Below are 25,889 nucleotides of genomic sequence, written 5' to 3' on the forward strand. Positions count from 1 at the left end.
TGTATCCACTTCTGTAGGGCCTACCTTCCCTGGCTGCTCTCCCAGAGTTGCATCAACTTATTCTCGCTGAGACTTCAACTTCAACCATTTCTACCAACATTACTGCTGCCATTCACCAACCCATCCTATCCTGAAGTTAAAAAAAAACTTGAATTATCAATAGCATTGCTAAAAAAAAATTCCAGGCCATGTACACACTCAACTTAGAAGAAAACATGCTACTTACTTCTTCTGTCCAAACTCTAACCTTTTCGTACTGTGCAAGAGACAGACAGCCTTGACAATAAACAAATAAGACTATTCAAGGGAACTGGCTGGCAAAGTGGGGTAGTAAGCTAAAAAAAATTTAAGACTGGATTCATAGTGGCACAGGCATTCGCCAGCCCCAGGCTAGTGAGGTGCACTCCCGCTGACCCCACTTAGTGACCCACATTTTGTGACAGATGCAAATAGTCACATGACCAAGACAGCCAAGAGTTCAGGGCTAGCCTACCTCAACATCAGCCAGCATGTTCCCACTGCCCAACACTTCCCTCTTCATGGAACATTTTCTATGCACAGCAAGACTGCCCTGCCCAGCACATCCCTCCTGACCAGTATCTTCATCTGGCCAGCATCTCCCCTTCAGCCATCACCTTACTTCTGGCAAACCAAAATATTAGTTTACTCAAGCTGTCTCTCTCACAAAAATCATACACCAAACACTATTTTTTTTAAACCTTAGATGGGGTATTTTGGGAACAGGAATAGGACATTTGCCTGAACATGGTTATCTATTTTAACTGATCTCTACTGCTTCATCCTACCTGCCCACAACCTATCCTCTTTCTCCAGAAACGTCAACTGGATTCTGGGACCATATTATTACATAGAAACATAGAAGATAGGAGCAGGAGTAGGCCATTCGGCCCCTTGAGCCTGCTCCGCCATTCAATGCGATCATGGCTGATCATCCAAATTCAGTACCCGGTCCCTGCTTTCTCCCCATACCCCTTGATCCCTTTAGCCTTAAGAAATATATCCAACTCCTTCTTGAATATATTTAATATATTGGCCTCTACTGCCTTCTGTGGTAGAGAATTCCACAGGTTCACCACTCTCTGGGTGAAGAAATTCCTCCTCATTTCTGTCCCAAATGGCCTACCCTTTATTCTTAGACTGTGACCCCTGGTTCTGGACTCCCTCAATTACTTCTCCACTAACTTGTTCCATATCAATTACCATTTGTGCGAAATGGTTCTGCTTGAATTTCCTATTTAGTTCTAATTTCTCAACTTTTAAAATTTTACGCAAAGCCTTTGAGTCATTCGCTCAAAGAGTGAGCAATATTTTTGCTGTGGCACCAGGGAGAACATTCACTAACATTCAGACATGTAACAGCCACGTGGTGAAGAGAGCCAATTTAATAATAATTCGTTGTTAATACTCCTCAAATTTATCCTTATTAAACAACCCACTTGGAAAGAACATTCATTATTGAAATGTTCATTTTGCACAGATTATAAAACAAGAGCATATAATAATAAATGTGCACAGGATAATTACAGATGAGGGAGGCCAATTGGTCCATTCACCCACATTAACAGTTCCTCAAGATGAGGCCCCGAAGACTAACAGTTATGATACAGTAAAAGGCCAAATCTTATCAACCTTTCGGTTGAACCTTTGTTTCATACTGCAGACATTCTCTTTGTTTTACAGCCCATTCTTATGTCTCTGTCAATATTTTTTCACCTTTATCTCACATTTTTATTAGTACTGATTTACCATTCAGTTCATCTCCCCCTAGTTCACTTGATGCCAATTAATTCTCTCTGTATTCAACTTTCCTACATCTCAACTTATTCTCTCTGTAATTGCAGGATGTTCCCTTCCATGCTCACTTCCTTCTTTTTAACTTCCCTCATCTTAAATGTTACTTCCCTTACTCTCAATCCTCTCTACCTACACTCAATAACAACTACCAGTACGGGAGACAGGAAGGAGCTGTACCATTGGGATGGGCGGCACCTGAACCAGGCTGAGACCAAGGTCCTAGCGGAAAGGATAAATAGAACTGTAGACAAAAAGAAAATATTGCAGATGCTGGAAATCTGAAATAAAAACAGAAAATGCTGGAGAAACTCAGCAGGTCAGGCAGCATCTGTGAAGAGAGAGAGAAACAGAGTTAACATTTCAGGTCGATGACCTTTCGTCAGAACTGGAAAAAAAGCAGGAAATGGAACAGATTTTTAAGCAAGTGTAGGAGCTGGGAAATGGGGGAGGGGATGATAGAACAAAAGGGAAGGCCTGCGATAGGATAGAAGGCAGAGAGATTAAGAGACATTGAGAGATATTCAAGGCAAAAGGAGATGGTAATGGGACACGTTAAGAAACAAAGGATGGCTCTAGATGAAGTGTAAATTGCGCTGGCAGAATGAAAGACAGCTGCCATGTGGGAGAGAAGAACAGAACAAAAGTGTGGATAAAATATATATGATAGGGGCCGGGGTTATGATCTGAAATTGTTGAAATCTATGTTGAGCCCAGACGGCTGTAAAGTGCCTAATTGAAAGATGAGGTGCTGTTCCTCGAGCTTACGCTGAGCTTCCGTGGAACAATGCAAGAGGCCGAGGACGGTGAGGTCTGAGTGGGAATGGAGCGGTGAATTAAAGTGACAGGCAACCGGAAGCTCGGGGTCCCCCTTACGGACTGAACGGAGGTGTTCCACAAAGCGGTCACCCAATCTGCGTTTGGTCTCCCCAATGTAGAGGAGACCACATCGTGAGCAGCGAATACAGTTACTTGTTGTACTTGCAATTTAGTATAATCGCTGTTTCACCTGGAAGGGGTGTTTGGGGCCCTGGACAGTGGGAAGGGAGAAGGTACAAGGGCATGTGTTGCTTCTCCTGCGCTTGCACGGGAAGGTGCCGAGTGAAAGGGAAGGGGTGTTGGGGGCGATAGAGGAGTGGACTAGGATGTCGCGGAGGGAGCGGTCCCTACAGAATGCTGAAAGGGGAGGTGAGGGGAAGATGCGTTTGGTGGTGGGATCATGCTGGAGGTGGCGGAAATGGCAGAGGATGATCTGTTGAATGTGGAGGCTGGTGGGGTGAAAGGTGAGGACAAGGGGAACTCTATTGTGGTTCCGGGAGGGAGGGGCAGGGGTGAGGGCAGAAGTGTGGGTGATAGAATGGACACGGTTAAGGGCCGTGTCAACCAATATAGAGGGGATTTCTCGGTTGAGGAAAAAGGAAGACATGTCAGATGCATTGGTGTGGAAGGTGGCATCATCAGAGCAGATGCAGCGGAGATGGAGAAACTGGGAGAATGGAATAGAGTCCTTACAAAAGGCGGGATGGGAGGAAGTGTAGTCCAGGTAGCTGTGGGAGTCAGTGGGCTTGTAGTAAATGTTTGTCAATAACCTATCCCGAGATGGAGACGGAGAAGTCGAGGAAGGGAAGGGAAGAGTCGGAGATGGACCATGTGAAGGTGAGGGAAGGGTGGAAATTGGAAGCAAAGTGAATGAAATTATCTAGTTCAGGGCGAGAGCAGGAAACGGCACCGATACAGTCATCAATGTACCGGAAAGAGGGGAGGGAGGGGACCTGAGTAGGACTGGAACAAAGCGTGTTCCACATATCCCATGAAAAGGCAGGCATAGCTAGGACCCATGCGGGTTCCCATAGCAACACCTTTGATTTGGAGGAAGTGAGTGGAGTCAAAGGAGAAGTTGTTCAATGTGAGAACAAGTTCAGCCAGGCGGAGGAGGGTGGTGGTGGATGGGGACTGGTTGGGCCTCTGTTCAAGGAAGAAGCAGAGCGTCCTCGGGCCATCCTGGTGGGGGATGGAGGTGTAGAGGGATTGTACGTCCACAGTGAAAAGGAGACAGTTGGAGCCAGGAAACTGTTAAAGTGGCGGAGGGCATCAGAAGAGTCACGGATGTAGGTGGGAAGAGACTGGACAAGGGGAGAAAAAAAGTCGAGATAGCAAGAGATAAGTTCAGTGGGGCAAGATCAGGCTGAAACAAACAATGGGTCTACCAGGGCTGTCCTGTTTGTGGATCTTGGGAAGGAGGTAGAAGCGGGCCATGCGGGGTTGGGGAACTATGAGGTTGGCGGCCGTGGGAGGAAGATCTCCAGAGGAGAGGAGGTCAGTAACAGTCTTGGAAACGGTGGCTTGATGTTCAGTAGTGGGGTCATGGTCCAGGCGGAGGTAGGAGGCGGTGTCGGAGAGTTGACGTTCAGCTTCCGCTAGGTAGAGGTCGGGTCGCCAAACAACAACAGCACCACCCTTGTCAGCAGGTTTAATGACAATGTCGGGGTTGGATCTGAGAGAATGGAGTGCTGCAAGTTCAGAGGGAGGTAGATTGGAGTGAGTGAGGGGAGCAGAGAAATGAAGACGGGCGATGTCACGCCGGCAGTTTGCAATGAAAAGATCTAGAGAGGGTAAGAGGCCAGGGGGAGGGGTCCAGGTGGAACGAGAACTGTAGAAATGGCATGGAACTAGTTAAAGAGCTGGCGGGGCGGGGCGGGGTGCGGTTTGGTGGATATAATAGTAACCTAAAGACAAGAAAAAGGGATGAGAGGAAAGATCAGTATAAAAAGATAAAAAATAACATGATACTCAGGGAACAGATTATACCTGATAAAAATTAAGCAGGAGTAATGAGAAATATAAGTATATTGCCTGTATAACAATGTATCAGCAACAAAAATGGGGGAATTGAAGGCAATAATTAGAAGTGGGGAAATAGATACAATAGGAATAATGGAAACATAGCTGCAGACAGGACAGGATTGGCAGTTCAATATTTCAGGCTATAATGTATTTAGAAAAGTTAGGAAAGGAAGGACTAGTGGGGTAGTTGTGTTAATCAGAAATAATATAATTGCAGTAGCAAGAAAGGAAATAGGTAACAAAAGAGGTAGAAACAGAAACCATCTAGATTGAGATAAAGAATAGGAAGGGCTCAGTCACACTATTAGGGTATACTACAGACCACCTAATAGTGGAAATGAGGTGGAGGGAGAAGTATGTAGGTAAATATACAAAATGAATAAAAAACACAACATCATAATCATGGATGATTTCAACTATCCAAAATAAACTGTCTGGGGAAGGGAGTGAAAGGGGTGGAGTTTTTACAGTGTATATGAGAGTTTTTTTTGACCCAATATGTATGAAGCCCAACAAGGGTGGAAGTACTGCTAGACCCAGTAAGGGGAAATGAACCAGAGCAGATAAGAGAAGCAAGCATGAGAACACATCTAGGGAGCAGTGATCACAATATAATAAAGGTTTAAGATTGTGATTCAGAGTAATATAGATAGTACAAAGACCAAAGTACAAAGACCAAAGTAATAGATAAAAAACAATTATGCGGGAATGAAAATGGAGCTAAGGAAGGAAAACTGGAGAAAAATATTGACAAAGTTGGTAGATCAACAATTTAAAGAGATCAATGGAGTTCAGGAGAAATATTGCACTAAAAATAAGAACAAACTTGCTAAGAATGAGATACCATGGATAAAACTGGGAGAATAAAATTGAATCTGAAGGAAAAGGCATACACAAAGTACATAAACAATAAAGGAGAGGATGATAAAAGGTAATATGAGCTTAGGAAAGAAGTTAAAAAGACAAATGAAAACATTACCAGTACATGGCTAACTTTTCATACAACTTTTGACTGAAGTTTAACAGTTCTTCAGTAATACTCCACAATGATTGCCAGTTGCCTTGTATACATTTCATACACTTCAGCTTTTATGGGGTGACATTGCACTTTGCAATATTAACGCACAAATGATTAAACACATTAACATGAAATCTTTTGTCCACTACTTTAAACAGTGCTGTAAATCTATTTCAAATTAACAGGACAATGCTTTAGTTAAACTAGCAGGCGAAGGAATTTCATGCAAAGGCATTAAGCATTCATGGTTTAATATCACACAGCATGATTTCACCCCATTCATGTAATAACTAGCATTTTCTATATTATGAACGCCCAAACTTTCTCACCCGTTCTCACCTTTCTATTCAGTGTTCAAATGCAACATGTAATCAAGATGGAGCTGCATGTTGCACAACTTTCTCTACCAGTAAGTGGTTATCAATGATTAGAACAGAGATGATACAATGCCCATTACACAACTTCAAATACGCAAGTATAATGGGTGTTGAGTTATAACAAACTTTACTTGCATTTTAAAATTTTCTACTTAATTGCTTATATCTGTAATTATTAGTCATACATCTCAGTCATAAATACCAACGCTCACCGTAATTGTAGACTTTCCAGCATATTTTCCATATCTTAGGAACAAAGGCTTCGTCATTTTCTTTTGCGCCACAATCTGTAAAGTATGAAATCACATCATACAAAACTGAACTTGTAGGGAAACCCCAATAAAAGGTATGTTTTGGGTGTCCTTAAGTAATGGAATAGACTCTGTACTTATAGGGTGTTTATTGCAGTTGAGAAGAACAACAATAATTGATCTAGCAAAACTTGAGAAACAATTTTTTTCAGTTAGAGTATTAAGGCTCATTATGGTTCTAACAATCAAGTTGAACAATTAAAGGTTTCCTGAGTGTAAAACTTGTAGAGGTTTGAGTTTCACAATCTCAGCCCTCAACAGAGGAATTGATCATACAAGATACAATTTGTGAACACACAGGAGCAAAGCACTTACCGCTGCACAATTTAATGATAGCCACTGTTCCTTAAATTTAGTAAACCAATCAGAACAGAGCAAATGCAATCACAGTTTAGCACATTAACAAGGAGGAAATGAGCCTCTTAACCTCTTAAGAAATAAAGAGGCACCAACCCTGTTGCTGATTTTTTTTAAAATTGGCTGTAAAGTTTCCAATCACCAACGCTTAGGAACCAATCATTATGGAAGGCATACCAGCCCAGAGAAACGCAATATTCACCTCAAGCACACACTCACCCATTCCACATACCTGAAAGGATATGACCAACAGGACTGAAACCCTTAATGACCCGAGCAATAATGGAGTATTGCTCCAAAATGAATTTACTCTCCAACTATCCCTGCAATTAAGACTGGACAATCTTGGAGAGAGATTGCCAAAGAGCCAAGACTTATCTGATTTTATAGATCTACCATAGTCTGTCTTTGGAAAAATCATTAGCAGCTATGAGCAGACGCAAAGCACGAGTGGCCTTAGAATTGAATGTCAGAAGTGAGACGGTGGAACTCAACGTAAGAAGCCTGTCCCCGATGTCAGAAAAGTCTGGCCACGTATCCTTGTGTGTCCTTCTTGAAGGCAGAGAATCATCCACAGCAACTGTTTAAGACACTCTGAGGGTGAAATTCGTTTAGGCCGGAAAATGGCATGGAAAGCGTGAATCGCAATCTGCCCGCGCCCGTTCAAAGTGGTGCAGGCTGCATGTAAAATTCGTGCTGCCTTCTCATTATAATGATTGGAGCGAGTTCAGTGCTAAACACGCTGCTGGTTGGCTTAGCGTGCAACAGGGGAAACCAATATCGGGTACAGTCTACTGGCCAATAAAATTTTGCTTAGGCTCTTTGCACTTCTTGAAGTGGAGGTGCATTGTTGCAGAAGCAACTCATTGTCACTCTATATGCAGCCATGGCTCAACAGGGAAGAGAGAAGGGAAGGAGATTCTCAGATGTAGCACTGGAGGCCTTGGTCCTGGGGGTGCACAGAAGAAGACAGGACCTCTACCTGCAGGGAGGCAGATGGCCTTCCAGGCAGCACGCCAGAAGGCAGTGGGAGGAGATCACCCAAGCCGTCAATGCCATGAGTATTGCCCCCAGGACCTGGATCCAGTGCCACAAGAAGTTTAATGACCTCACAAGAGTGGTCAAGGTGAGTGAATGCATCTTCAAATGCCATACCTCACCAACTACACCACTAGCCTCACACACTGCTCAATGCACCATACCCCCATCACTCACCTACCAACAATCTCTAGCAATCACGACTCATACCTCACAGTCATAGCTTCACCTCACCCTCACACATTAACCACTGCTGCAAGCCTCACACCCATATCTCACACCATGCACACACTGCCAGCTATTCAACCATGACAGGCACAGCACCAAAGCACATTGCACTCACTAACATACTTCCCATTCTCCTGCAAACCAAGGTGGCGCATAACAGACGTGAATAGCAGCAGACAGCCGGAGAGGAAATACATCTTCAGAATCTCACTGCGCTGGAGGAGATGGTGCTGGAGATAATTGGAGGGGCCGTCACTGAGGCGAGGTTGAAAGCATTGCTGATGACGGTATGCTCATACGTAATCCTTCTTCTCACATTCCACTTCCCCCTCATCGTACAATCTCTTCTCACTTTCAAACTGCTAATGGTGTAAGCATACACAGGGGTTTGCAGGGTCTAACAGCAGTCCAGCAATCTGTCCTCCAACGGATGGCTAGGATTGCTGAGGCACCGCCCTGAGGGATTGGCAGTGGCTCCATGGAGCAAGAACCTGCAGAGTAACAGCATTCATACTCTGACCCCTGACACTCCGCCAGCCCCTTGCTGCTTCCTGTCAGCCAGCCAGCCCAGACTGCTGCCGCCCATGCCAAGGTGCCGCAGCCCACAGCCGGGCCTTCTAGGCACAGAGCTGCTCAAAATCGTGGTGCAAGGCCATCTGCCGTCGCCCCCAGGGAAAGTCAGCAGCCTTCCACCAGCCATGCTGTAGCTGTAGGATCCATGGTTCAGTGGATAAATAATCACACGGATGCTGTACATTAACAAATAACAGGTCTTTACTGGAGGAGGGTAGTCTCTAGACTGGGGGTACAGAGGCATGCGCAAAGCTTATATACCGGTGTGGTCACTGCCGGTACTACAGTATACAGGAGCTGTAAAAGTAGTTCTGACTTAAAGGCACATACACTACAATTCCTCCCATTTTAGATTAGTAATACCCCTAATATTCAAATAACAATTAACATTTCAACATGTACTTTAAACAACAAAAGTCCATTTATAGATTCAGTCTTTGGGGCGGCTTCCTGACCCTTTCGGGATAGCGCCTTTCCAGAGGTTCTTGTTCTTGGTGCAGAGGCGATTCTGACCCCTTTTCATCGGGTAGTTCATCGGGTTCCACTGCTACTGGATCTGAAGTAGATGCTACCGGTATGTCGGGTTCATCCCCAGGTACTCGAGACATGGGGTTGACGCGTTCCTGTGATGCTAAGATCTGATCGACGTGGCGTCTCACAATGTTCTCCCCGACATCCACTGTGTACATTAATGGCCCCTGCCTTGTACATATCGTTCCGGGTTGCCACTTCCCTGTTCGATAGTCACGGGCCAAGACTGGTTGCCCTACATTGAAGCTCCTTGTCGGCTTCTCATTGATGTACTGGAATTGTTTGTCCTCAACATTTCTTCGCACATTTGGTCTAAGCAAGTCCAGACGAGATCTCAACCTTTGGTTAAAGAACATCATGGCCGGGGTCTGGTTGGTAACTGCATGTGTCACGTTTCGGTAGGCTAATAAGAAATTGCCCATCTTATGCTGTAGTGGAATTTCATCGTCGCACATGGCCTTTATCGCCTTCTTAAAGGTTTGTACGAACCTCTCAGCCAATCCATTTGTGGCTGGATGATACGGGCCGGATGTGTAATGCCTTACCCCATTCCTTTTCATGAATTTTTGGAACTTGTCGGACACAAACTGTGGTCCATTATCAGAGCAAATCTGCTCTGGCAAACCGTTTCTGGCAAATATGGTCCGTAGGACTGCAATCGTTTTCTCTGTAGTGGTTGAAGACATTTTTATCACCTCAGGCCACTTTGAATGAGCATCCACTGCTATTAAGAACATTGAGTCCATGAATGGACCAGCGAAATCAATGTGCACCCGTTGCCATGGAGAGGAGGGCCACTCCCATGGGTGTAGAGGGGCATGTGGTGGTGCATTTTGGACCTTCTGGCATCCTAAGCAGCTCTTAGTTAGGTCTTCGATTTGTTGATCGATTCCCAGCCACCACACATAAGCCCTAGCAAGGCTTTTCATTTTCACTCCCCCCAGATGACCTTCATGTAGCTCATTTAGCACTCTCTCCCTTAACTTGGGTGGAATCACCACTCTGGATCCACACATCACTGTCCCCTGGCATACTGACAGCTGTTCTCTTCTGGATGAGAATGCTGGCAACAGTGAGTCGCCATGTGTTGGCCATCCCCTCACCATCAATTCATATACCCGTGACAGCGTCGGATCATTGCGGGTCTCCTTCTCTATATCCACGTTTGTTACTGGCAATCGTTCAATTATTGACGAATAAAATATCTCGATAGGGTCCACTGCTGGTGCTTCCTCCACAGTAGGCAGTGGCAGGCGCGATGGCCCATCAGCATTCCCATGCTGTTTCGTGCCTTTATATTCTATTTCATATTGATTCGCCCCTAGAAACAGGGACCATCTTTGTAACCGCTGTGCAGTCATCACTGGAACGCCCTTCTTAGGGTTAAAGATGGAGACAAGTGGTTGGTGGTCAGTCAGCAAGGGGAACTTCTGCCCATGCAGATAGTGGTTGAATAATTTTTACTCCCCATACTAGGCTGAGGGCCTTCCTGTCAATCTGAGCATAGTTGCGCTCGGCTGAGGTTAGTGACCGAGACGCAAAGGCTACTGGCCTCTCCAACCCTTCTGGGAATTTGTGCGACAGCTCCGCTCCAATACCGTAGGGTGATGCATCACATGCCAAACGAATTGGTAGTGCTGGGTTGAAATGGGCCAACACCTATTTTGATGTGATCAATTCGTTACTCTTCTGGAAAGCTCATCTACGTTCGTCATCCCACTTCCATGGTACCCCTGTTTGCAGTAGGGTGTTCAGCGGGTGTAATACCGTAGACAAATTTGGTAAGAACTTGTGGTAGTAGTTTACCAGCCCGAGGAACGACTTCAGTTGTGACACATTTTCCGGTGCTGGAGCCTTGACTACTGCCTCAATCTTGTCAGGGGACTTATGTAACCCCTCTTCATCGATGACGTGGCCACAATACGAGATCTGTTTCTGGAAAAACTCGCACTTGTGGCGATTAGCTCGTAGCCCATACTCCTTTAATCTGGTGAGCACCTTCTCCAAGTTGGCGAGGTGATCACCGTCATTTTCACCCGTGACCAAGATGTCGTCCAAATAACACTGGGTCCCTGGAATCCCTTGCAGGACCTGATCCATCGCCCTTTGCCAAATAACCGGAGCCGAGGCTACTCCAAACACCAGCCGGTTGTATTGATAGAGACCTTTATGAGTGTTGATCGTAAGGTATTGTTTCGAAGCTTCTTCTACCTCCATTTGCAAGTACGCCTGGGCTAGATCAATTTTGGTGAAGCGTTTGCCTCCAGATAGCGAGGCGAAAATATCCTCAATTCGTGGAAGCGGATATTGCACCGTGTGAAGGACTGGGTTCACTGTCACCTTAAAATCCCCACAGATGCGGACCTTCTTTGGTTCCCCAGGCGTATTACTCAACGACCTCTTCATTACAGGAACGATGGGTGTAGCCCACTCGCTCCAGTCCACTTTGGACAGTACTCCTGAATGTTCCAACCCTTCCAGCTCTGCTTCAACAGCTGGTCTGATCACATAAGGCACTGGTCTGGCCTTCAGAAACTTTGGGCTTGCATTTTCCTCTATTTTAATCGTTGCTGTTTTTCCTTTTAGTGTTCCTAGTCCCTCCTGGAACACTTCTTTTGCGTCAGTTAGCATTTTTGACAGTCGTCCAGGTGTGACGTCATCATCCTTTTTGTCCTCAACCTTCAGTGCCTGTATGGAATGCCAATCTAATTGTATCTTCCGGATCCATTCACGTCCTAGCAGTGGTGGTCCTCCATTTGGCAATACATATATATCCATTTTAGGTATTTCCTGGCCTTTATATGTCACTTTCACCCTTATTTTTCCTTTGGGGTAGACTTTTTGCCCCGTATACGTCTTCAAGACAATCTCTGTAGCTTTCAAGGGTATGTGTGAAAATAGCCGCTTGTAGTCTCTTTGATTTATGACTGTTAGAGCTGACCCTGTGTCCAATTCCATTTCCACTTGGACTCCGTCTATCTTGAGTGTAACCCAGATAGTCTGGTGATCCTCCATTTTGGTTACCTTATGTAGTTTCAGACAACCCAGCTCCTTGCTTCCGGAGTCTGTGTCACTTTTCTGTTCATCTGAACCACTGTCCATCACCTGGTGTACCTTTTTGTACTTCTCCTGTGGAGATTTCTTACTGTTGGTTTTCTTCCCAGACCTGCAGACTCTTGCTATGTGTCCTGCTTTCCCACACTGTCTGCACACTTGGTCCTTGAACCAACAATCTTTCTGGTCATGCGTTGTTCTGCCGCAGCAATAGCACTTCCCTGTTCCATAGGACATTTAATTGGTGCCATAGTCTTGCGGTCTCCGTTGTATCTCTGCAGCGCCCCTTGCGGCTGCTTCATGTGATACTGCCATACTGAAAGCTTTGTCCAGCGTAAGGTCCTTTTCTGACAGAAGCCGTTTCTGGGTTCCTTCACTTTGTAGCCCACACACAAACTTGTCCCTTAACGTATCTGCTAGTCCCGCTCCAAACTGGCAGTGTTTCGATAGCTTGCGCGGTTCCGTTAGGTACTCAGCATTGCATTCATCTTTGTGTTGGTTCCTTTTATGGAACTTAAATCGTTCTGCTATCAGCAGCGGTGTGGGGTTTAAGTGATCCTGTAGGATTTCTACTATGCTTTCAAAATTCTTGTTTACCGGCTTCTCTGGGGTTATTAGATTTCGCAGTAACCCATAAGTTTTTGCACCCATGGAATTTAACAGAACCAGTGCTTTATTAGCATCTGGCACTTCATTCGCCCTGCAGTACACCTCAATACGTTCCACATATGTCGCCCAATCTTCGACTTCATTGTCGAACGTAGAGATACTGCCACTCTTCGGCATCCTTGGGTGTGTGTTAACTATCACAAATGGCGCCTCCCGCGCTTCCCCTTCTTCTCCGCTAGCACAAAATGGCATCTCCCGCTGTAGTGTATGTGCCTTTAAGAGCCCCAGGTGTGCTGTAGTGCCGGTAATTGCCACTCGGGCTATATAAGCCTGTATATTATGTATATCCGTTAGAACCCCCCCCCCCCAGACTTTGCTTAGTAAATACCTATGAACCAACTCCTGTCTTCAGTGTCTTTATCAACACACGGACACTACAGTGGCGACGAAGTGGAAACGGACTTACCTGCAATTCGGCAGCACCTCAAGGACATCGATTCCTCGGGCGTCTAGAAGACTCAAGGAAGTGAGAGAAGCTGTGGTTTCACCAGCTGGCCAAGCTGGTGGCAGGTACTGCGCTAATCCTTCCTGGGCGTCAGGCTGGGGCTCCAGCGACTGGCTCTACAGCTGAGACAGGCAGCGAAATCGGAGGCAAGCAATAACGGACTGGGAGGGAGCACTCGGGAGACGGCTGGCGCGCCAAGCAGGTCAGTGTTCAGACCTAGAGAGAAACCCCGGCGGGAATGAGTCTCCAACAGTAAATTAATTTTTTTTTAAAAAGAACGGGAACCGCGGGAAACAGCATTGTCATCGGCAGCAGCGGCAGGAAAGCACGGGAAGCGCCATATCTTTGCTGCAGAAAAGAAAAAAAAGCACGGGAAGCGCCATATCTTTTCTGAAATGCCTAAGTCTGGCAATATTGATGCTTTTGATAGCAAAATAGAGGATTGGACCACATACATGGAAAGAGTAGAGGTATATTGCACTGCAAATGGAATAGAAGATGAAAAAAAAGCTTCAGTACTTCTGAACTTAATGGGCGCAAAGGCATACGGGCTGTTACGAAATTTAATCACTCCAGCCAAACCAAAGGACAAGAATTTTAAAGAAATTGTTGATACCCTGCAGGAGCACTTAAACCCAACACCGCTGCGAATAGCGGAACGATTCAAGTTCTTCAAGAGAAATCAACACAAAAATGAAAGTAACACTGATTACCTAACCGAATTAAGAAAGCTATCAAAGTACTGCCAATTCGGGGCAGGACCATCAGATTATCTTCGAGACAAATTCATTTGCGGTCTCTTAAGTGAAGGAACACAAAAAAGGCTGCTTTCTGAAAAAGATTTAACATTGGACAAAGCTTTCAGTATGGCTGTATCATACGAAGCAGCAGCAAGAGGAGCTGCAGAGATACAACAAAAGACACAGGACGTCGGCACCCATGAAATGACACAGGGTTTCGAAAGATGTTATCGCTGCGGCAGATCCACCCATAACCAGAGGGACTGCTGGTTCAAGGACAACGCATGCAGGCAATGCGGAAAGATTGGACACATTGCACGGGTATGCCGATCTGGACAAAATAAATCCACAGACAGAAAAAAAAAAATCAATAAAGAAAAGTACAGGAAGGTACAAATGATGACGGACAGTAGCTCCGAAGACCAGAAGAGCGATAGCGACTTCGAAAACAAGAGACTAAGCTGTCTCAAATTACATAATGTACTTGCCAAAGAGGATTACCAAACCATTTGGGTTACCCTCACGATAGCAGGGTCCCCAGTTAAAATGGAGCTAGATACAGGATCAGCTCTAACCGTAATAAATCGACGGGATTACAAGAGGCTATTTTCGCATATACCTCTAAAAGACACATCCATTATCTTAAAAACATATACGGGGCAGAAAGTATACCCCAAAGGAAAAATAAGGGTGCCTGTTGTATACAACAGCAAAGAAATACAAAAGTTGTATTTATACATTCTACAAGATGGTGGTCCACCGTTGTTGGGACGTGAATGGATCAGAAAGATACGTTTAGACTGGCACTCCATTCAGGCACTGACGGTGACCAGTAAGAAAAAAACAATGATGACATCATACCTGAACGATTAAAAGACATCTTGGCCAACGCCAAAGAAGTGTTTCAAGAGAAACTAGGAACCTTGAAAGGCATGACCGCCTCAATAAAAGTGGAAGATGCAGCAATTCATCCAGCAGTTGAGGCAGAGCTGGAGAATTTGGAAAAAGCAGGCGTATTATCCAAAATAGATTGGAGCGAGTGGGCAACACCCATCGTTCCGGTCATGAAAAAAGCATTGAATAAAGATAAATCTGAAGAACAGAGAAAAATTCGCATCTGTGGAGACTTCAAGGTGACTGTAAACCCGGTCCTTCACACAGTACAGTATCCTCTTCCGAGGATAGAAGATATTTTCACCTCACTATCCGGAGGGAAACATTTCACCAAAATTGACTTGGCACAGGCATATCTACAGATGGAAGTTGAAGAGGCCTCTAAAAAGTATCTCACGATAAACACACACAAAGGCCTGTACCAGTACAATCGACTAGTTTTTGGAGTAGCATCAGCTCCAGCTATCTGGCAAAGAGCTATGGAGCAAGTCCTGCAAGGGATTCCGGGGACTCAATGCTACCTAGACGACATCCTTGTAACAGGAGAAAACGACAACGAGCACCTTGCCAATTTGGAGCAGGTGCTCACTAGGCTGAAAGAACGGGGCCTACGAGCGAATCGCGCCAAGTGCAAATTTTTCCAAAATCAGATATAATATTGTGGCCACATAATTAATAATGAAGGGTTGCATAAGTCACCTGAAAAAATTGAAGCAGTCATAAAAGCCCCAGCACCTGAAAATGTTTCACAATTAAGGTCGTTCCTGGGATTAATAAATTACTATCATAAATTTTTACCGAACTTATCAACTCTTCTACACCCTCTTAATAAACTTCTACAAACAGGAGTGATTTGGAATTGGAATGAAGACTGTAAACGTGCCTTCCATAAATGCAAAGACTTAATCACATCCAAAGAAGTTTTGGCTCATTACAACCCATCACTGCCAATCAGACTGGTGTGCGATGCATCCCCTTACGGCATAGGAGCAGTATTATCCCATAAATTCCCTGATGGCTCAGAACGGCCGATAGCTTTTGCGTCACGCTCATTAAACTCAGCTGAGCGTAACTATGCCCAAATCGACAGGGAAGCACTCAGCCTGGTATGGGGAGTGAAGAAATTCAACCATTACCTACACGGACAAAAATTTACCTTGTTGACTGACCATCAACCCCTCATCTCCATATTCAACCCTAAAAAAGGTGTTCCCATTATGACAGCGCAAAGGCTACAGAGGTGGTCCCTTTTTCTAGGGGCACACCAATACAACATAGAATACAAAGGATCAAAACAGCATGGGAATGCTGACGGTTTATTGCGCCTACCGTTGCCAACGGTAGAAGAGGCACCTACAGTAGACCCAGTAAAGATGTTCCACTCTACCATAGTGGAATGTCTACCAGTAACAAATTCTGCCATTGAAAGGGAGACGAGAAATGACCCGACTCTCTCACGGGTCTACGATTTAACAGTGAAGGGACATGGCGAACCACTGTTGCCAGCATTCTCGCAAAGAAGAGAACAGCTGTCAGTGTGCCGAGGAACCTTGATGTGTGGATCCAGAGTGGTAATTCCACCCAAACTCCAGGATAAAGTGCTAAAGGAGCTTCACGAGGGGCATCTGGGTGGAGTGAAAATGAAGAACCTAGCTAGGGCGTTTGTATGGTGGCCAGGTATCGATGGAGACATCAAAGAAATGATCAAGAGCTGCCTAGGATGCCAGAAGGTCCAAAACGCTCCACCACAAGCCCCTCTACATCCATGGGAGTGGCCCTCATCTCCCTGGCAAAGGGTGCACATCGACTTTGCTGGTCCATTTATGGACTCAATGTTCTTAATCGCGGTTGATGCACACTCCAAGTGGCCGGAGGTAATATAGATGTCCTCCACCACCACGGAAAAAACCATCACAGTATTAAGGACCATATTTGCCAGGAATGGGCTGCCGGAACAGATATGTTCTGCTAATGGACCGCAATTTGTGTCCGAAGAATTCAGAAAGTTCTTAAAAAACAATGGGGTTAAGCACTACACGTCCGCCCCATACCATCCCGCCACCAATGGATTGGCTGAAAGGTTTGTCCAGACCTTCAAGAAGGCCATAAAGGCACAAGGTGGATAACTTCTTATTCGCATACAGGAATGCAACACATATGGTTACCAGCCAAACTCCCGCCATGATGTTCTTCAATAGAAACCTAAGATGCCGGCTGGATTTGATCAAGCCCAACATCAGAAGGGACGTGGAGAATCGGCAGTTTCAAGGCATGAATGAAAGGCCAACTAGAACCTTCCAGATAGGTCAACAAGTTTTGGCCCGGGACTACCGTACCGAGAAATGGCAGCCTGGAACTATCTGCACATGACTAGGGCCACTGATGTATACCGTGGACATCGGAGAAAGCATAATAAGGCGCCATGCTGACCAAATCATAAAGTCATCCGAAAAGGGACAACCTACACCACAACTCTATACATCTAACGATGAAATAGAGATACCCATATCTACCTCCGATCCGGTGATACTGGAACCCGATGAACCCGACACTGGCATTCAAGCCGAATCAGCCTTGCCAGAAGAACCTACTACACCACCAGAAACTACTACACCCCCGAGGCGTTATCTGGACTGAGTCAGGAAGCCTCCTGAGAGACTGACTTATAATTAATTAACTACAGCAATGTATATTATTTTGCTTATAACATGTAATTAATAATTACTTAAAATATAATGTACTGGTTAGCTAAAAGGGGAGGAATTATAGTGTATGTGCCTTTAAGAGCCCCAGGTGTGCTGTAGTGCCGGTAATTGCCACTCGGGCTATATAAGCCTGTATATTGTGTATATCCGTTAGAACCCCCCCCCCCAGACTTTGCTTAGTAAATACCTATGAACCAACTCCTGTCTTCAGTGTCTTTATCAACACACGGACGCTACACCCGCGCTTTCCTTCCTTCCCGTGCTCGCCCTTCTTCTCAGCTGCGGCTTCTAAAAATGGCATCTCCCGCGCCCTTCCTTCTTCTCAATGGCGTCTCCCGCGCTCTCCCTTCTTCTCCGCGGCTCAATGGCATCTCCCCTTTCTTCGCCCCGCGGACCCTGTTCAGCCCGTGAGCACTGGCTGTGCTCTGCGCGTTCTTCTTTTTATATTTTTCGACGCCGCTCAGTCTAGAACCCGGCTGTTTCTTACCCTCTCTCTCTCCGGTTTGTTTTATTTTCCTCGACGCCGCTCGGTGTTCAACCCCCGGCTGTGCCCTGCGCTCTTCACCCCTGTCTTACCCCGTCGACGCTGCTCGGCTCTCTCTCCGCCGTCGGTCGGCTCCAGCCGCCGCTGCTCGGGAAGGGTCCGCGCTGGAACTGTCGTTGGTCTCTTACTGCTCGTTGTGGCTGGGGAACCAAGCCCAGCTCTCCACAGCCTCCCCTGCGAAGTTGGATCTCTGCCTGACTGCTGGGCGGTTGCTCGTGGTCGACGCCCGTGTTCCTGGCCTCGACTATTTTTTTTTTTTTATGTTGCAGGTAGATTCGAATCGACACTCGTCGCCACTGTAGGTTCCGTGGTTCAGTGGATAAATAATCACACGGATGCTGTACATTAACAAATAACAGGTCTTTACTGGAGGAGGGTAGTCTCTAGACTGGGGGTACAGAGGCATGCGCAAAGCTTCTATACCGGTGTGGTCACTGCCGGTACTACAGTATACAGGAGCTGTAAAAGTAGTTCTGACTTAAAGGCACATACGCTACAGTAGCCACTGCGGTAGCACTGCATTGGAGCACTAGGATAGGCAAAGGAACACGAAAGACAGATACTAAATGAATGCACAGGGGTGATTAGTTGACTTTGTTATGTAGTTTTAGATTGATTAATTTATAAAGTATGATTGGAATGTTTGTTCTGTTGTGGCTCTCATTTCAGTTCTCTGCCTAAGAGGACACCGTGATAGTCCATGACAGAGTGATGGTAAGGTGGGGAAGTGGGGAGGAATGGGGAGCTGGGGTTTCAGTCAGGGGAACTGGATTCTGATGAGGTGCTCGTGTCTGGATTGGGGATCTGTTGCCTGCCTCCTCCCTTCCTCATCCTCTTCCCCTTTTTCTTCCTCTTCCTCCTCCTGAGGTGGTTGCAGAACCCGTGGTGGCAAGGGCTGCGCCCTCACAATGGCTAAGTTGTGGAGGATGCAGCAGACCACCACGAAATTGGACACCCGCTCCGGCTTGTATTGGAGAGCTCCTCCCGAGGGGTCAAGGCAGCGGAACCATTGCTTTAGCAGCCCAATGGTCTGCTCGATGACATTCCTCGTGACAGCGTGGTTCTCATTTTATGAGTGCTGGCCACGAGTGGTGGGGTTGCAGAGTGGATTCATCAGCCAGGTGTAGAGCAGATAGACTTTGTCTCCGAGCAGCCACCCTCAGGTTCGACGTGGTGACTGGAAGATTGCTGGCACACTGGACTGGCGCAGGATGAAGGCATCATGACTGCCGGGATACCAGGCATTCAACATCATGATGTGCTGGGCATGGTCACACAACGACTGCACAGTAAGTGAGTGGTAGCCTTTGCTGTTGCGATACATCTCAGGATTGATATGCAGCGCCCGTAAAGCCACATGTGTGCAGTCGATGTCACCCTGCACCATGGGAAGCCTGATATCCTGGCAAAGCCACCTGCGCACTCCTCCTATTGGTGACATCATCCAAAAACACAGCATCAGTTTCCACATGTACGCTATGACAGCCAGCTCGACCTCACCACCACTTCTCTTGACCCCTCCACGGTGTCTAAATTGTCAGACCGCTTGTCCAGCATCCAGTTCTGGATGAGCAGAAATTTTCTCCAATTAAATATTGGGAAGACCGAAGCCATTCTTTTCGGTCACCACCATGAACTCCGTTCCCTAGCCACTGACTCCAGCCCTCTCTCTAACATCTGTCTGAGGCTGAACCACACTGTTTGCAACCTTGGTGTCATATTTGACCCTGAAATGAGCTTCCAACCACATATCCCGCAGCATAACTAAGACCGCCTATTTCCACCTCTGTAACATCGCCCGTCTCCACCCTTGCCTCAGCTCATCTGCTGCTGAAACCCTCGTCCATCGCCTCTCCTGGAGCACAGAGCCGCTGTGTCTTCCCGGATGCAGAGATGGATGGCGGACTGGGAGATGTCTCCTGCTCCAGACAGGAAGGATCCAGTGGGGAAAAAATTGAGGGCCACGGTGACCTTGAGGGCCACTGGCAGCACCGTCACACCCTGCTCTTAAGCTGCAGGTCTGGTTCCAGGAGGTGGCAGAGTTCTGTGACCACCTCCTTGGTGAAGCGGAGCCTCCGAATGCACTGTTCCTGGCTTAAGTGCAGGTAGGTTAAAGTGCTCTGGGAAGACTCTAGGTGGGTAAGGCCTCTTGCTGAGAGCCCTCCTGCCCCTCCACCTCCTCCCTCTATGAGCAGTTTGTCCTCTTCTTTGCTGCCTTTGTTCCATTTCCCTGTCATGCCCAAGTGCGAGGGGGGCTGCAAGGAGAGCCCCCATGACTAGGAGCAAGTGGTATGAGCAGAACCCTTTAAATGATAAGCAAGGCGTTCTCCACTTGCAGCAACACTCCCTGCCACTTCAGCAACTTTGAATAACTATAGAAAGCTCCAAACTTACACAGAGCCAGTAGAAATCAAAAAACAAGTCACCTGCAAGTTGATGATCCCTTTAAATAACGCTGGTGGGGGCTCCCTCGTGCAGCTAAATGCACGTTCAGCTGTTCATGTTTTGGAGAGGGCACTGAATGGAGCAGCGACATCCAAAGTGGCAGGTCGTGCGTCACATCAGTGTTACACACTGATTGGACGTCATGATCTGACTGATTAGCATTCTTCTGGTGAACGCAGGCAACGGCCGTGCTGCCAACCTACCCAAAATGGCGGCCTCCATGGGCTGCGCCAGAAGTGGGCCGAAGCGAGGCGGCCACCATTTTTATGTGGAAACTGGCCTTAACAGTCAGTGCTAAGGTGCCGAATTTTACGGCCTCTGTGTCTTTATAGTGTACCATCAAGGAGTGCAGCTGTTCTTTGCACCATTCCAAAATGTCAGATTGAAAATACTCAGAGCTATCTCCTAACAGTAGTACTGGTACGAGAAATGCGGAACAGAAGGCATCTTTCGACAGGTACTTCAGCACAGGTGAGAAGTATACAGCTGTCATGGAGAATTTATGAACAAAGTAAATTGATTTAAATCATCATTGGTGTCTGTTCCCTCTGATACATACACCTCTAACTGCACTTAGAGGCAGTAAGCTCAGGAGTCATAGGCCTAGAAATTCACTATAGCCCCGTTTGGGGCGCCAGCCTCGCCAGGGCGCTAAAAGTAGCACCCCGGAAGCATTCGCGGCCGCCCACCGGAAATTCAGTTGGAGCGCCCCAGAGGGAAGCGTGGCGCTACTAGAGGTGCCCCGCATCCCTCTTGGGGCGCTGCAACTGAATATCGTAGCGCAACGTGCCGCAGCGCCACACGCTGCGGCACGTCGCGCTGCAGTACTGAAGGCCTTCCTCTCCTACTTAAAGGGGAGGGGCCTTGTTCTGCGCGATCTGGGGCCCAGCTGGGTCCCCGAGGATCGCAAGTGCCGGCAAAAGAGCCCGGCACCGAGGAGAAGTGCCGGGCTCTTGGAACGCAGCCGGCAGTCTGCGGTGGGGGGGGGATCAGGAGGCCGGGGATGGCAGCGCGGAGAGGTGCTGGCAGGTGGCCAGCAACAAAAATGGCCGCCCCGCACCTCTCCTTTAATTTGCGCCTCTACCGCCGCAGGAAGGCCCCCCTGAACCGGTCGCACATAGCGTCCGGCGGTAAATCAGGGGGCGCTTCCTAATATCGCGGCCGGGGCGTCAGCGGGGCGCTGCGCACACCGATGACATCATCGGTAGCGGTGCAGCGCTAACGGCTAGCGCCACCATTAGCGTCCCACTGAATTTAGCGGGAGGCATGGCCAGTGGCTTCCGACCCACTTAGCGCCCTCTTAAGGCGCTAACGGGTGGCGCAGCCCACTGAATTTCTAGGCCATAGAGTCATATGGGGCTGGATTTTGCCAGTGGGGACGCAATGGAGGCGGGACTCCCACTTGTCGGGTTTCAGTCCCGCCTCCATCAACTTCTGGCAAACCCACACTATTTTCCCTTGATTGACCTTGTTAAGCCCACCCAGCAAAAATTTTTGACAGATGAATTGTCATCGTTTGACAGCTCTGTGAAGCTTTCAAACACTGACATCCTCTGTAGTTTGATGAGTTCTTGAATACAAGAACTCATCAAACCTCTTTCGTTTGCAGAAATTAGATGGTTGTTGCATTGGAGAATGCAACGGCCATCTGTCATCTCTGCCGCGGAGGTGTGAGACTCTCCGCATACCCACCGACTGAAGCCTGCAGGAAGAAACAAAGTAATTTTTTTTTAACACTTTCCACTTACCGCAGATACTCACCTCTCACCTCTCCACACTTGCACCCATCACTTACCTTCACAGCGCACTTTTGCACCCCCCGACCCCCGCAGACCCACCACTCGCCTCGGTGACCCTGGCGGGTTTTGGAGCCTTCGGGAAGCCCGCACTTGTGTGGGTAAAATGGGGATAATCCTCTTATCTGCCTGTTAACTACCTATTAACAGGCAGTTAAGTGGCTGTAATCCCTTCCTGCCTCCAAGGAGATGGGACCCGGCGCGGGACGGCTACCCGCCTCCTGGGAAGATGGCACGGAGGCGGGTTGGGCACCCGCCCCCAGATTCTGCCATTTTGCCACCTGTCCCACCTTCAAACCCACCTCCCCAGGGCTGGCAAAATCCAGCCCATAGATTCATAATGGCACAGAAGGAGGCCATTCGGAGTTGGGGACTAGATGCTGGTGTAACAATAGGAGGCAGGAAACCTGCCTTATAATAAATAAATTCGTCCATCCTGTAATCATTACTTGCATAAGGAGTCATTTTCCTTCTTTGTACTCCTAGTGGGAAGCCTCGCATATATTAAATTTAGGCATGCACTGTGCATGATTTTCCAACCATCTACGTGTAGTTGGAAGATTACTCCTTTATTATTTCCTATGGTGGGTCAGTATGTGTAACCTGAAATCAGTCAGAGCATCTTCCTGCTTTGGGACAGGAAAGTACCTTACCTGAAATAGATGGCAATCAGAATTTCCCATTGGTTAACTATCAGACAATGTTTCTGTTGTTGTTGCTATTTTCTAATTGACTCTAAGATAGACTTTTAGAAAACAAGTGATCAAACCAATTGGGTGACTGAAAACTATAATAAGGTCTTCTCTGATTGCATCTACCTACACCTCCCACTCCAAGAACCCAACAGATGATTTTGCAGCAAGTTTGCAAACCTGTTTGACATAATAAACCTGCATTGGAAATTGGTAACATCCATGCACAACAGACAGACAACTAATAATAGGACTGCTGTTTCCAGGTGTTATGCTGTCGAAAACATTACCAAAACTCTGGAAAGTTGGCCTCAGGGTGACTAAACAAGATCTTCATGTGAGTAATTTAAACAAGCTCAAGTATTTATAGTTATGATGAAATGTGAGGAAGTTCTTTTTCCAGATTTGCAAAGCTTAGTTTAGATACTTTAAGGAGGTTAGCAGAAAGGGTCTCTGGTAAGTCTTGAGGCTGGAATCACTGTTGGTCTGAACAGCACTTTTACAGTGAAATATTTTTAAATCAGCTTTACAATATGTAGGTGGTTCTTTCTCCGCAGACCATTGCCTTACTGATTAATCCTGTCAATAAAAATTTCTAAACTAAAAATAGCTAACAACTGCACAATGTTTTGGAATTATTAATTGTGCCAATTTTGTCCACTTTATATAAAGTCATATAAAGAAATCAATAAATCAACATTCTTTCTTTTCAGGTATAGAAATAAATACTTGCATTTAAATAACACCTTATCATGTGGCTCAGAAACATTTAGTTGAGGGAATTTTACCCTAAAAAAAGATGGGTTTGGAGCGTGTGGGTAGTTAAATTGTTAAAAATCGGATTCCCGGCTTAACACCGCCTCAATCCTGCCCACTTCTGCTTTTAACGGAGGCGGGATGGGAAGCAGGATGGGGGCAGGCAGCCAACCCGCTCCCAGGAGGCAGGACGTCAATTTAAATATTGCAATGAGGCTGGAAGCCTCTTGTTTTAACCTCCATTTTGTCTTTAACTCTATCTGGACATGTTTTACACAATTCGTAAAACCGGCACTTACAGCAAGACGGGAACTGCTGCATCCAGGGGGTAAGTGCCTTTACACCTACCTCCTGGATCCAGGGTCCGTGCCTAGCCCACCCACCGCGATCGAAGACCCACGAGACCCCCGATCACCTTCCTGGCCCCACCCCCCTCCACCCCCACCCACGATCAGCCTGAGGCCAGCCACGATCTTCCCTTCCCCCCCCCTCACTCCACCCACACTTACGATTAGTCACATGCACATCAAACAACGATACTTACATTAATCACTTAATGGAACACAGGGAAAACCTTAGTATAAAAGCAAAATACTGCGGATGCTGGAAATCTGAAACCAAAACAGAAAATGCTGGAAATACTCAGCAGGTCAGACAGCATCTGTGGAGGGAGAAACAGAGTTAATGTTTCAGGTCGATGACGTTAACTGAGCGTCTCTCTCCTCAGATGCCGCCGGGACCTGCTGAGTACTTCCAGCATTTTCTGTTTTTGTTACAGGGAAAACCTTGTATCAAATGAAGAATTATATTTGCACGGAATGACCTTAGATCTCATGAAACAATGACATAGCTCAGAGCTATAATTAGCTCGACAGTCTTAAATTTACTTTAAAACTTCTGTAACATTATTCAATTCCCACCAAACCAATCTATAGGGGGTAATGTTAACATAACCCGCCTGGTAGGAAACCGATGGTCGCCCGTTTTACCAGGCCACACGATTTTACTCTCCACTGACTTCAATGCAAAGTAAAATCAGGCGGCTCATGAAACGGGCATACCTCAGGTCAGTTTCCCACCAAGCCGGTTAAATTAAATGACACCTCCCCCCCACCCTTCCTTTAAAACATAACACAGCTAAAGAAAACAACATTCACCAAAAATACAAAGCTGTAGTAAAATGAACAGTGTGACACACAGTTCAAACAATATTATTTAGACAGAAATGTATGTGTCTGTAATTCCAACTGTTTCATATTTTTTTTAATGTATTATCTAGCACCACAGAAGGAAGATGCAGGTGTGACTTATCAGAAATCTTATTTCATGAAAGACCCTTTAAAAAATAGCTCTGTATTGAATCTTGATAGTTGGCCAGCTGGTGACCACTGCAATTTGTTACTGCCAGCTGGAGACAGTCTGTCTAGAGCAATAAGTGTTGTTAAAAAAAAAATACGCCTTTTCAATATTCTTTTGTCTCAGTTTGAATTTCAATCAGCGAGCAGATATATCTGTATCTAGTATCAAGGGGCTTTAGTACCCCAGAAATTCGGGTCTCCACGGGTGAGTACACATGGGGTACTCACCCGTAAGCCCAATGGAAGTGCCGGTTTTGTGCATGCACTGCGCATGCGTGGGAAACCGGCACTTCCATTCCCCTGAACGAAGGGGTTAAGAGGTGGAACACGTGTGCAGGAGAGGCTGCGCGTGCACATTGAACTTAGGTTTTTTTTGCAAGTTTTCCCAGGAAGGTAAGTCTCCAGAAGTTAGACGTGTAAAAAGCAGTCGCAAGGCCTGCTTTTTACAAGGTAAGTGGTGAATTAATTAAAATTAAAACATTTTTTCCACAGGTTTATTATTTTTAAATACTTTAAAGAAAGGTAAGTTTATTTTTAGCCCCGTTAGAAAATAAAATTATTTTTTTCAAAAATTTAAATTATTGTTTAAAATAGTTATTTCATGTAATTTATAGTTTATTTTAAAAATGTGATTTAAAAAAAAAATTTATTTGACGATTTAGTGATGTTTTGGGGCTTATAGTATTTATAGGTTTGACAGGT

The 25,889-nt window shown here is 46.3% G+C and overlaps 1 protein-coding gene across 1 annotated transcript in view; it reads right to left on the reverse strand.

Annotated features, from left to right (window-relative positions):
* Window positions 1–25,889, reverse strand: part of cpne7 (copine VII) — a 202,783-nt gene that overhangs the window by 93,185 nt on the left and 83,709 nt on the right. Inside the window, exon 4 of the mRNA XM_085991647.1 lies at window positions 6,264–6,338. Coding sequence (XP_085847773.1) covers window positions 6,264–6,338 — 75 coding nt within the window. The remainder of the gene's footprint in view (window positions 1–6,263; window positions 6,339–25,889) is intronic.

Source organism: Somniosus microcephalus, chromosome 6, assembly GCF_052327205.1.
Source record: "Somniosus microcephalus isolate GS21.2 chromosome 6, FLI_Smic_1.0, whole genome shotgun sequence".
Taxonomy (NCBI): Eukaryota; Metazoa; Chordata; class Chondrichthyes; order Squaliformes; family Somniosidae; genus Somniosus; species Somniosus microcephalus.